The 14,447-nt window shown below is 32.1% G+C and overlaps 1 protein-coding gene across 1 annotated transcript in view; it reads right to left on the bottom strand.

The window, feature by feature from the left end:
- Window positions 1–14,447, bottom strand: part of LOC134711974 (fibrinogen gamma-B chain-like) — a 125,928-nt gene that overhangs the window by 8,202 nt on the left and 103,279 nt on the right. The window contains exon 6 of the mRNA XM_063573040.1: window positions 12,595–12,759. Coding sequence (XP_063429110.1) covers window positions 12,595–12,759 — 165 coding nt within the window. The remainder of the gene's footprint in view (window positions 1–12,594; window positions 12,760–14,447) is intronic.

Below are 14,447 nucleotides of genomic sequence, written 5' to 3'. Positions count from 1 at the left end.
ATACTTAACTATAAAATAATGAACCTGTTAAAGAGAGACAATACTCGCATTGCCTGTTTTCAAATCGGCACATAATACAAAGGAATGTCACTCTTACATACAAATTGCACATCAATATAATTAAATAACTGTGCATGCGTGTTCCACCTTCAATGAAGATTCTAAATTAAAAAAATAACTAAAAGTTGTTAATCTATAGGATAGTGAAGACCAATGAAAGCTAACCCAATGTAAAAAAATATTTCTTTGAATTTTTTTTTAAAAGGGCTTAGAAGATTGCAAGAGCCACTTGTCTTTTATAGCTCATAATCAGTCTATGGAAGAAGCGTATCGATAAAAACTTTTCTTATATCACAAAGCGATATTGTCTAGTATCAATTGTAAGTATGCATGAAATTCCATGCGGAAAATGTTGTTTTCGGCAACGACAAATTAAGAAAATACTAACTTTAAAACTTATTGTTCAAATGTAAATAACAATTGAGTCTAAATATACTTTGAGAAGTTAGTTAGAAACTAAAGTTTATGTCCGTGTAAAATTTGAAGTGTTGTGTTATATACATAAATAAACAATGCGATACTTTTAAAATATCAATGCGATACTTTTAAAATATCATAGCAGTGTGTTTCTTATATCAATATTAGTACCGATTAGTATTAATTATTAGACTGTTGTACCCATATTTTGACAATTTTATCTATTTTGTCTGTTTTGTTCGTGCATCGTTGTAAATATGACAGAATTTGGTGAGACTGTCATACACGTGAGAGGTTAAGCGCTATAAAACCAGGTTCAATCCACCATTTTCAAAACTTGAAAATGTCAGTACTGAGTCAGAAATATGACCGTTGTTATCTATTCGTTTGGTATGTTTTATTTTTTGATTTTACCATTTGATAAGGGACTTTCTGTTTTGAATTTTCCTCTCAGTTCAGTATTTTTGTGATTTTACTTCTTAGTAGTATTAAAATTGAGAATGGAAATGGGGAATGTGTCAAAGAGAAAACAATCCGACCATAGAAAAAAACAACAGCAGAAGGTCATCAACAGGTCTTCAATGTAGCGAGAAATTCCCGCAACCGGAGGCGTCCTTCAGCTGACCCCTAAACAAGTATATACTAGTTCAGTGATAATGGACGCCATACTAATTTCAAAGTTGTACACAAGAAACTAATATTAAAATAATACAAGACTAAAAAGGCCAGAGGCTCCTGACTTGGGACAGGCGCAAAAATGCGGCGGGGTTAAACATGTTTGTGGGATCTCAACCCTCCCCCTATACCTCTTACCACTGTAGAAAAGTAAACGCATAACAATACGCACATTCAAATTCAGTTCAAGAGAAGTCCGAGTCTGATGTCACTAGATGTAACCAAAGAAAATAAACAAAATGACAATAATACATAAATAGCAACAGATTACTAGCGGTTAACTGACATGCCAGCTCCAGTTTTGTATGTAAATAAGCAGTTTTAAGATCATTGCTTATATTCAAATTGTTTTTATAACATCTTACAAATTTCTCAATTAGTTTTGGAAGCAAAACTAATCAAATAAGTGTTTATTAAACAATGCCGTAATCAAAAAGCTAAGTATCAAAATGATTGTTCACATACTAGTATATAACATTTAGCAAATTTCATAATGAAAGCACCGAAATAATATATATCCGATATGCTCGCAACGCACGCGTGGAAGACTTTCATTGGACAACAATGAAACTAACTTGTGACAAAGGTGAATCATACTGTCCTCGTTCAGATTGATTTGACAAAATCTGACCTGTACTTTCGAATCTCCTTTTTTTTTTGGTTTTCCTGTTCGAATGGTTTAACACTATCAATGTTCTTGTTCCTATATAGTGTGGTGTTCGCTGTGAGCCAAGGCTCCGTGTATAAGGACCTACTTTGATCTATAATGGTTTACTTTAAACAAATTATTACTGTGATTGAAAGCTGTCTCATTCGAACTCACGCACCATCTTCTTATATCTATAAATTTTAAAATTTCCCCTTACAAATAACTGTTTTCCAGTCCTCCATCTGAACGATCTAAATGTATGAATATAGAAAAGATATACAAAAAATGTATACACATTTCTAACGTTAAAAGACATTTACATCTTATTTATTTGTGTTCTAAACATTTTTTTAGTACTCATTGAAGAAATGAATTCATAACAAGCGATACGGATTGTTATTTTGGACTAAGAATAGTTCGTGTAATTATATCATCGGTTACTAGTCAAAAACGAAAGTCAAATCTCTGTGGCAACAATACACCGGAATACCCTCATGGTCATCGCGATGTAAAAGAACCTCCACGCGGCGAGCTGATTATGTTCATAGAGATATCGATTTACCAATGGGGAAAGTCTTATAATATACTAGATTATGGAGTGTGTGTCCGAGCGAGAACTGTTCTAGTTCATTATTTTGGAAATATTTATCAAAAAGTAGTATTTCAATATTCAGCCCCATTCTACTATTTAGTCAGCCATCAGTCCTACCCTGATATACACTATAATTTTCGGGTAATTTATACTGATAGCGTTTGACATTTTCAGCCGAACAAAAATTTATCAATTTTACATAACTTAAATTATTGTATGCTGGTTCATATTCTGGACGCCAATCTTTGTTCCTTTATTATGTAATTCACTAACAAAACAATTATGAAGCTTAGAAATGGAAAAATACTAAAAACTAAACTTGTTCAAAGGGTATCTACACGTCTCAATCTTCAAAATCGGTTATCTAAAAATACTATCAGCGCTAACATTTTTAACAATAAAAATCTTGGTTACCCTTCTATCGATAAGTGTCATGCCAAAAAATGACTTACATGTCTTTCCACCAACAATACGGTAAGGTCCACGTTTAATGGTCGCACATTTTCTTTAAATTTTGAAACTGATATAACTTGAAAAACAAACAGTATTATTTATTTACTCACATGAAACAAACCGGGGTGTGGTATTCAGTACGTAGGAGAAACTGGACGATATTTATTTAAACGCACTCAAGAACATCTGTATCGTTTTAAAAGACCAAATAAATTCAAAAGTATCATTTACCAACACCTTAAGAAGCACAACCATCCTTTTAAATATTTAGCAGTTCAACCTTTAGAAGTAGTAAATAAGCAGCCTGGTGAATCGCATTCGAAGTTTGTACGATCACGGAAAATAATTGAATTAAATTGGATTAAAAAATTACAGACAGTTTACCCTCTCGGTCTAAATGATAATATCATGGGAATTGGTAATATATCTAGAACCAATTCCGTTAACATTTTGGCTATAGTTTCTAAAACTGTTCGTAAAAACCAATCAAAGAAAATTTCGGGCCAATCATACCAATATTTCGGACCTAATTTCTATTTCAAAAACCAACGGCAGACATTATCTGTTAACAAAACTCTGTTCGTTACCGGTTAATAAGTTAAATAAAATTTTGGAGGATTGCAACACAATTTCATATAGCAGTCCTAAGTATGAAATTGTTCAAATTATTATGGCATATTGTTATTCTAAATTATTTCCAAAAATTGATCGCTCTGAAGATCATAAAAAACATTTTATTAAAATTAAGTATGTCAATAAAGGCTTTTATTTTGTAAATATTGCCGGTATATTTAACGACCATTCTGTTAAAGAACAAATTCCTGGATATTTTGACAATACTGAGCTACCTCTTATATGTTATATTTACAAGAAATCTACCCGGAAATTTGTGTTTAATTATAGTCAATTGTGTAAAGATGTTAATATCGGTGAAAATACACATACTTCATGTAATTGCAGTAATTCCGAATATATTTATGGACCCATTTCCCATGTTACAACAGGAGATCTTAACATCGTTCAAGACCGAGAGTTAAAATCATTCCTCAGTAAAGGACCTAAATATCGTCCCCCGTCAATTATTAATTGGAATGAGTGTCGTAATATCATCCACGACTCACTCCATACTTACTGTATGAAATGGATAAAAACGGGAAAAAACTGACAAAAAATCTTTGGACTCTTTTTTTAATTCAGTAATGAAGATAGTTGATATACGTATTCAACATTTTAAAGAACATTTTATTATTAACAATAACCACAATAAACCTATTTCTCGTATCAAACATAAACTAAAAGAACTAGCCAAGGAATTTGTTTTTGTCCCGGCCGATAAAGCTGATAATAATATTATTATTGTTTGACGTAAATTTTACATTGATGTTCTGAAAAAGGAAATCACCAATTCACCAACATTCCAACTGACTCCATTTTCAGAAAACGAAATCTGTAACAAACATAATCTTTAGGCCACCGCTTTACAAGCAGAGCCAAATACAATGAAAGTCCCAACTATGTATTGGCTTCCGAAGCTACACAAAAACCCTTACAAATATAGATTTATTTCGTCTTCAAGCCATTGTTCAACTACTAAATTGTCTATTCTTCTTACCAGCACACTTGGTACAATTAAAAACCTTATAATAAATTGTTCAAATAAGGCCTTCGAAAATAGTGGAATAAATTACTTTTGGAGTGTCAAGAACTCGTTGGAAGTACTTGATAAATTGCATGCTTATATTGGTGATTTTGAATCTGTTCAAAGTTTTGATTTTTCTACCGTGTATACCTCATTGCCTCACATTCTCATTAAGAAAAAAATTCACACACCTTATTAAATGGGCATTCAAAAAATCAGAATGTAAATATATATGTTCCAACTATTTTAGGTCATTTTTTAGTAGCAATAAACAAAAAAAATATGTTAATTGGACATGCTTTGATACTATATATGCCCTTGAATTTTTACTAGATAACATTTTTGTTCGCTTTGGGGATTCCGTATATCGTCAGATTATCGGAATTCCAATGGGAACTAACTGTGCACCACTTATTGCGGACCTCTTTTTGTATTGTTATGAGTTACAATTTATGACAAAAATAAGCAAAGACCCATCAAAACAACATCTGATTAACAAATTTAATAATACTTTTAGCTCAACTTGCAGACTTTTTATACGTTCAGGTATTTCACATCCAATTTTTTATGGAAATATTCTTTATAAAGCTCAAAGGTGTCAGTATTCACCTCAGAAACTTACAAAACCTTTGAATAGACTTATTAAGAAGGGATATAATTACGATACTGTTGTCAAGTCATTAAAGATTGCATATTTTGGCGTTAATATTGAGTCACTGATAAGGTCTTTGCGTCAAAACTAAACACATTTATTCTAAAAACAGTTGTTGGCATGACACGGGTTATGTTCTTCTCATATATGTTATGATGGTATGATACTAAACCCCTTACGGGAAGGATTGTGCCTGATGTTCATATGATAATATCATAATCTTTCAGTCAGTTTAATTGAAGTCTGGAGCTGGCATGTCAGTTAACTGCTAGTAGTCTGTTGTTATTTATGTATTATTGTCATTTTGTTTATTTTCTTTGGTTACATCTTCTGACATCAGACTTGCACTTCTCTTGAACTGAATTTTAATGTGCGTATTGTTATGCGTTTACTTTTCTACATTGGTTAGAGGTATAGGGGGAGGGTTGAGATCTCACAAACATGTTTAACCCCTCCGCATTTTTGCGCCTGTCCCAAGTCAGGAGCCTCTGGCCTTTGTTAGTCTTGTATTATTTTAAATTTAGTTTCTTGTGTACAATTTGGAAATTAGTATGGCGTTCATTATCACTGAACTAGTATATATTTGTTTAGGGGCCAGCTGAAGGACGCCTCCGGGTGCGGGAATTTCTCGCTACATTGAAGACCTGTTGGTGACCTTCTGCTGTTGTTTTTTTTATTTGGTCGGGTTGTTGTCTCTTTGACACATTCCCCATTTCCATTCTCAATTTTATTTGATATCCAAAAATAACTGTTTTTCTTCTCAATATCTTTTTCTATGTTAATAATAAATACATTTTCTGTTTGACAAGATTTTTGATTTTCGTTGTATCTGAAGTTGTCCAAGTTATAGTCTGAGGCTACTCAGCTGGTATCTTCAAAATTCGGGACATCAGCATTTGTACATTTTAATTTGTTTGGATTATTGATTTTACCATTTGACTATTTATTGTAATTTGGAGCTGTATTGGATTGGATTGTTTGAATGAATGTTTCTTTTAAGTAATGATATTTTTGTCTATTTCGATATTACCAAGGTGGATAGACTATAGCAGTGTGACCAGTATATTATAATCTAATAGGTCGGTAGACGTATTTGCAACCGCATTTAAATTCCGCCATTGCATTATAACTTCAAATAGAATAATAAAAAATAAGATGTGGTATGATTGCCAATGAGACAACTGTCCACAAGGAACAAAATAACACAGACATTAACAACTATAGGTCACCGTACAGCCTTTAACAATGAGCAAAGCCAATACTGCATAGTCAGCTATAAAATGTCCGATAAAACAATGAAAAACAATTCAAACGAGAAAACTAACGGCCTCATTTATATAAAAAAAAAATTAACGAAAACCAAATATGTAAAACTTAAACAAACGACAACAACTGAATTGCAGGCTCCTGACTTCGGACAGGCACATACATAAATAATGTTGCGGGGTTAAACATGTTAGTTAGTCGGTAAAACTATGTGATTGAAAACAATAGACTGAACAGATTATTAACACTTTCAACCAATAGGGTCAAGAAACGTTTTTGAAGTTCATGTAAGCGTTAATTTTGTTACAGTTACGAAATTTTAGTGATACTGATTCTAAAACATTGAACCGGTCATGATCTAAGTTTGTGAATTTTGTTTGCAGTTTTCTTGACATGCATTGTGACGTGTCATCGTATTCATTTTATATTTGAAAACTATAGCAGTTATATTAGAAAAGAATCGCATTCATAAATTATTGATATTAAAAAATCATCGCTATGATATAAGACAATTATCGCATTGATATTTTAAATTATAGCAGTATCGTTGACTTGTAGGTGATTTTGGCGAAGCAAACATTGAATTCATCTCAATTGCATTCCACTGAATTTGCTACATGATATTGATAGAATGTGTACATCTACAAATAATAAATCGTGCATTTATGTTTCATTTATTCAATAATTCAATTTTCTCGTTTAAATACACCTTGCTTGTTATAACATAAAATAATTCATGAAAATTATACACCAGACGTCGGGTTAAATGTCACCCTGTTTTAAGAAAAGAGTCATTACTTTATACCGAGATATCTGCATTTGTTCGTACAAATGCTAACGTTCGTCTGAAATTTCCCACAATGCAACTCGTTGATATAAGACAATATCGCTCGTTGATATAAGAAAAACTTTTATCGAATCGCTCCTTCCATAGACTGATAATTAACGTTTTCACACGATATTTTAATAAAATAGTTAAAGATTATTTGCTTCTCAGAGTGTAAGACGCAATACAATTCGTATGCTTGCATCATCTTACACAAATACAGATTTAATTAAGTCTTGAACATTTCGACATTTGTTTGTTTATTTTTTTTTTTAAAAACCGGTTTGTTAACAAATCATAGGTACATGTTAAGATCCGACTTAATACCTTTATCCCGATATCGTCAGGTAAATATCCTACAATATATACACAAATGATGGTAAAGAAATCCCAATTCAAGGGTAATCACTAATTTGAAGAGTGACACACATCACAGTCTGGTAACTGTATTGGCACCATTTTACTTATTATTAGATCTTGCCTTGCTGTTTATTTTTCGTGAATAAAAGTTTCTTTTTATCTATTATATGTTTTCACATAAGGCTAAAATCCTACAAAGTTATCAAAATCACCACCAAAGAGCCATAACACTTCTAGGAAGTCGACTGAAGATTTCGACAATTTCAATTTGTTTATGGACCTTGTTTTTTTGGTTATTATTTTCAATTTAATGTTTTTATTTTATATATATCTTTATAAGCCTCCCATAGGAGATATAATAATACGAATATAATATCAAAGCTGCGGGCTAGATTTGACAAAGTCATCCACATATGGAGTGTCCCTTATAGATAGTTTAATACTTAGAGCTTCTTTTAAATCATTGCAAAACTCGCCTTTAGTTGCAAGACCGAAGGAAAAACAATTACGACCAAGCATATTTGCCAATGGCTCGCCTTTCTTAGTTTATGGCTGCATGCGGTTTTTTTTCAAAAATGCGGAAGCAAACGGAAAGTCACAGTCTTTGTTTTGCTATGGCAAAATACTGTAATCGTAGCTGCTCTAAAACCAATCAGGTAACAATAGTGTCTTTGTGTAGGAATTTTATCTCATGTGAAAAAATATAATAGATAGATAGATAAAATTGAGAATGGAAATGGGGAATGTGTCAAAGAGACAACAACCCGACCAAATAAAAAACAACAACAGAAGGTCACCAACAGGTCTTCAATGTAGCGCGAAATTCCCGCACCCGGAGGCGTCCTTCAGCTGGCCCCTAAACAAATATATACTAGTTCAGTGATAATAAACGCCATACTAATTTCCAAATTGTACACAAGAAACTAATATAAAAATAATACAAGACTAACAAAGGCCAGAGGCTCCTGACTTGGGACAGGCGCAAAAATGCGGCGGGGTTAAACATGTTTGTGAGATCTCAACCCTCCCCCTATACCTCTAACCAATGTAGAAAAATAAACGCATAACAATACGCACATTAAAATTCAGTTCAAGAGAAGTCCGAGTCTGATGTCAGAAGATGTAACCAAAGAAAATAAACAAAATGACAATAATACATAAATAACAACAGACTACTAGCAGTTAACTGACATGCCAGCTCAAGACTTCAATTAAACTGACTGAAAGATTATGATTTCATCATATGAACCTCAGGCACAATCCTTCCCGTTAGGGGTTTAGTATCATACCATCATAACATATATGAGAAGAACATAACCCGTGTCATGCCAACAACTGTTTTTAAAAATAAATGTCTTTAGTTCCGACGCAAAGACCTTATCAGTGACTCAATATTAACGCCAAAATATGCAATCTTTAATGACTTGACAACAGTGTCGTAATTATATCCCTTCTTAATCAGTCTATTTAAAGGTTTTGTAAGTTTCTGAGGTGAGTACAGACACCTTTGTGCTTTATAAAGAATATTTCCATAAAAAATTGGATGTGAAATACCTGAACGTATAAAAAGTCTGCATGTTGAGCTATATTTACGATTGATGTCTTTATACCGATGATAAAATTTAGTAAAAGTTTTGACTAGTTTGTTATATCGAAAACCCTGGTGTAATAATTTTTCAGTAATACATAAATTTCTCTCGTTAAAATCTAAAACATTGTTACAAACACGAGCGAATCGTACAAGTTGAGATATATAAACACCGTAAGATGGTGACAAGGGAACGTCACCATCTAAAAACGGATAATTAACGATAGGAAATGAAAAATCATCCCTTTTATCATAAATTTTAGTATTCAGCTTTCCGTTAGTGATATAGATATCAAGATCGAGGAAAGGGCAGTGGTCATTATTAGTATTAGCTTTATTTAAAGTAAGTTCAGCAGGATAAATTTCATTAATATACATACTGAAGTCGTCATTATTGAGAGCCAAAATATCATCCAAATATCTAAAAGTATTATTAAATTTGTTTATCAGATGTTGTTTTGATGGGTCTTTGCTTATTTTTGTCATAAATTGTAACTCATAACAATACAAAAAGAGGTCCGCAATAAGTGGTGCACAGTTAGTCCCCATTGGAATTCCGATAATCTGACGATATACGGAATCCCCAAAGCGAACAAAAATGTTATCTAGTAAAAATTCAAGGGCATATATAGTATCAAAGCATGTCCAATAACATAGTTTTTTTGTTTATTGCTACTAAAAAATGACCTAAAAGAGTTTGAACATATATATTCACATTCTGATTTTTTGAATGCCCATTTAATTAGGTGTGTGAATTTTTTCTTAATGAGAATGTGAGGCAATGTGGTATACAGGGTAGAAAAATCAAAACTTTGAACAGATTCAAAATCACCAATATGAGCATGCAATTTATCAAGTACTTCCAACGAGTTCTTGACACTCCAAAAGTAATTTATTCCACTATTTTCGAAGGCCTTATTTGAACAATTTATTATAAGGTTTTTAATTGTACCAAGTGTGCTGGTAAGAAGAATAGACAATTTAGAAGTTGAACAATGGCTTGAAGACGAAATAAATCTATATTTGTAAGGGGTTTTGTGTAGCTTTGTAGACACTTTAATTCACAAAAATAAACAGCAAGGTAAGATCTATTAATACGTTAAATTGTGCCGTTACAGTTAGTAGACTGTGACGTGTGTTACTCTTCAAATTAGTGATTGCCCTTGAATTGGAATTTCTTTACCCTCAGTATCCAGTAACAATAGTGTCTTTGTGTCATTGATATTAAATGCTCTGTGATACTAATTTTTTTGGTATCAGGGTCTTGGTTGGACAGATTTGTATACAGGGTATAATTAAACGGTTTTGGCATATAGTCACTTTGAGAACCAGGAAATTGTCTGACGATGTCTTGTGAGTTATTTCATGTAACTTCCGTATCATTAATATCAGCAAAGGGAATAGGATTCTCCAGACTCGATTAGTTTAATATTATGATTTGAGTTTTACTATAAACTGTACTTTAAATTCTAATGAGCATATTCCATAAACTATACACAAAAGAGGGACGAAAGATACAAGATAACAGTCAAACTCATAAATCGAAAATAAACTGACAACGCCATTACTAAAAAATGACAAACAGGCAAACAATAGCACACATGACACAACATAGAAAACTAAATAATAAGCAACACGAACCCACCAAAAACTAGGGGTGATCTGAGAAGCTTCGAAAGAGAAGGCATATCCTGCTCCATATGTGGCACCCGTCGTGTTCCTTATGTTATATAACAAATCCAGTAAATAGTCTTATTCGGTAGGTCACATTCATGAAAGGGAATGGGATTGTAGTTCCGACGTAAGGAACTATCTATAAGGTACACAACATGCACAACTGAGGGTAAAGAAATTCCAATTCAAGGGCTATCACTAATTTGAAGAGTAACACACGTCACAGTCTACTAACTGTAACGGCACAATTTAACGTATTAATAGATCTTACCTTGCTGTTTATTTTTGTGAATTAAAGTGTCTATTTATCTATTATATTTTTTCACATGAGATAAAATTCCTAAACATTGATCAAAATCATCACCAAAGGGCTATAATACTTCTATTTTAAAAATCAACTGTTTTTGGAGCTTGTTTTGTTGATCATTATTTTCAATTCAATGTTTTTATTTAATATAGTTTTCAAGTTAATAGACAAAAATGAAAAACAAATGATAAAATTTGTCTTTTTAATACAGAATCTCCTTTAAAAAGTCGTCTGAAAGTTTTGAGGTATCTATCCAACAGTTGGTAGAGCTCATTAATCTGAAACATTTCTGTTACCGGTTTTTAAAAAAATAGACAAATTGTGCATTTCGTTGACCTTGGATGGTAGGCAGTGTCATTAGACACATTTTAAAACCAATGATAGTGTGGTTTAGTTTGGCTGAACTTGGCCCATGTGTTTCAGAGGAGAATATTTTTGTAAAAGTTAACAGACGATGGACGACAGACAGAAATTGGAAAGCTCTTATCAATTATACAACGCTTTATGCCTCTATCTTTAAAAAATTCTCTAAAAATAATTGATTGAACTGCTGTTTAAGTAATACATGAGTCTTTGTTACGCAGAAATCATTCAATATCATCTTCTTTTTTGACACATGAAAGTATGTATTGTGGTTCTTTTGATGACACAATAGAAATTCTATTCTGGTTGTTTTACACTTTACATCATATACTAGTAGTCATGAGAATTATTGTATGTACTAAATAAGGGCCATTTTTATACAGTTGTTCAAAAGTCATAAAAAGATTAAGAGAAAACAAAGTCGGGTGACAAACGAAAACTGAGGGAAACACATTAACAATGAGAGAAAAACAAATAAACAACAAAAACACTGAACTGCAACATATACAAACGCTAATCTACATAGAAACGGACTTTTGATAACAACTGCCACATTCCTGACTTGGCACATGACATTTAAAGAAAACATAATGGGTTATATCTGGTTTTATGGCTAGCCAAACCTCCCGCTTATATGGCAAGGTAAAACATACGACTAAATGACAACACTGCATGACAGAAATATTCTACAAACAAACGCTCAGCAAAGGGAAATATTTAAATAAATAGTTGAATAGAACATGTTGGTTCTCAATGCTCTTCAACTTTGTACTTTATTTGGCATTTTTAACTTTTTTGGATTCGAGCGTCACTGATGAGTCTTTTGTAGACAAAACGCGCGTCTGGCGTATATACTAAATTTAGTCCTGGCATTTATGTTGAGTTTATTTACAACATGAATATCGCAGAACAACAAAGGACATACTCCACGATTTCAGTTAACGACAGCACAGGAAACCACAAACAGCGCGTCACGCGAATGGTTCAACGCCACAAAAAGTAAGTTTAGAATATATAATTCTATTATTTTCTATCATTTTGGAATCAAACAAGGTTCATTTCATGAATATTACCTGCAGTTCCGCTATATTTTCCAACATACAGTGTGTAATTCGATGTTGCATCGCCTATCTTAAAATGGTCATATCTTGCATGTGCTTTACTACTGTCAAAGGCTTGTATCAATACCATCAGTTCGTATCTTCCTTGTGCTGTTATGGCATTAATTTTACTGTTTCCTGAAAACATATAGAAAAACACTTATGTATACTTTTATATTTTGTTTAAATGCAACATCTATTCATAAAGAAAATGATAATAATAGTTCTATGTAATGCCTGATTAAATTTTATCAGGAAAACACAAAGCCCTTATATTGAAAGCCGAAAGCTTCAAACTAAGTTAAGATCAAAATTGAGACTAAGTAAAACAAACTTATCAAAGATATATCTGACATGATTATTTTTTGCACGACAGACCTGTCTTTAAGTCTTTTAAGGACTCATCATAAACGTTTGAATCAAATAAGTAAAAAAGCTAAAATTTGTATTAAGTTGGGGGACTATTAGTATTAGTGAAAGCAAGAAGTAGAAACTGTATTCTCTTCGATATTTCTGAGTTTATCAACACAAACTCAGGAATGGTATTGTATAAATAATTTCAGTACCAAAGCCATCAGACTACTGATCAGATTAAAGCAACAGGGATTAAATGTATAAACCTTTCAGATGCGTTATCTACGCGTTCTATTCAGATAATAATAGAGGCTCTCAAGAGCCTGTGTCACTCACCTGTTACAGTATCTACTGTGATTTTGGAAATCATGTAAAATAATGTTAAAATCATTATAAATAATATTAGATATCCTAATAATGATTGAGGCCAAGTTTGGTTTAATTTGTCCCAGTAATTTCATTAAAATTAGGTCGGTCTACCTATTTCAGTGTAACACTAGTTACTAAAGACCCTTTATCATTATTTAAAATTAGTTTTTAAGTTTTGACTATTTGATTTTTTTTTTTTTTTTTTACAATTTTCCCTTTGATTTCTTATTAGTAAATCCCTATGTTCTATTTTCAGTCATGGCAGCCATGTTGGTTGGTTTTACAATCATGACACCCTATTGAAAATTGTAGCTAAGTTTAATCCCAATTGGCACAGTACAGTCTGAAACCAGGTTGAAATAGAACAAAAGAATCGAAGCTCTTTGTTAGAGAAGGCGATAAATGTTTACTGTATAATTGTTTACTATAGTGACAAAATTTTTAAAAATTAATAGAAACAAAAAAAAATTGCGATTTTCTTCTCAATTACGAGATGTTTTAGTTTAAAAACACCATTTGCATAAGTTTTCAATTTATCTAGTTCAAAGTTAAGCAGAACAATTAGATAGCAAGTCGACGACATGGGTATCTTTCAAGTTGGATGACAAAAATGCATAACCTCCGATTTTTTTGAAAAAATTACCACGGACGGAAAACATATCAATCTATTAGTTCAGTAATTTTCGTGTCTGCCCATCCATTATGTGACTGAGGAAAAAATCAAAATACCTATCTAATGAGTCACAAAAACAAAAAAGGTGTGTTCGAATAGCTATTTTTTTACTGAAAGTACTTGACGACAGTCTTTCAAGTTGGATGATCAAAATGCATATCTTCGAAAAATTCTAATTTTTTGTGTGTGATATATAACTAGAGTTAATAGTCTTCATACACTAAAAAAAAGATAGTATGTCCTTCCACGAAATATTTAATTAGAATTTTTTTAAATGTTTATGAATTTTCGAAAATTCCACCTGACAACCGATCAGACAATAGTTTAAAGTTGAATCAATGCAGACAAGATTATTAACTGATGCTCATTAGCTAGTTGATACATTTGTCTTTAAAAATACAACTGACATATAAGGATCATAATGCTGCAA

The sequence above is a fragment of the Mytilus trossulus genome, chromosome 3, assembly GCF_036588685.1.
Source record: "Mytilus trossulus isolate FHL-02 chromosome 3, PNRI_Mtr1.1.1.hap1, whole genome shotgun sequence".
Taxonomy (NCBI): domain Eukaryota; kingdom Metazoa; phylum Mollusca; class Bivalvia; order Mytilida; family Mytilidae; genus Mytilus; species Mytilus trossulus.
This window is presented reverse-complemented; position numbering and strand designations above follow the sequence as displayed.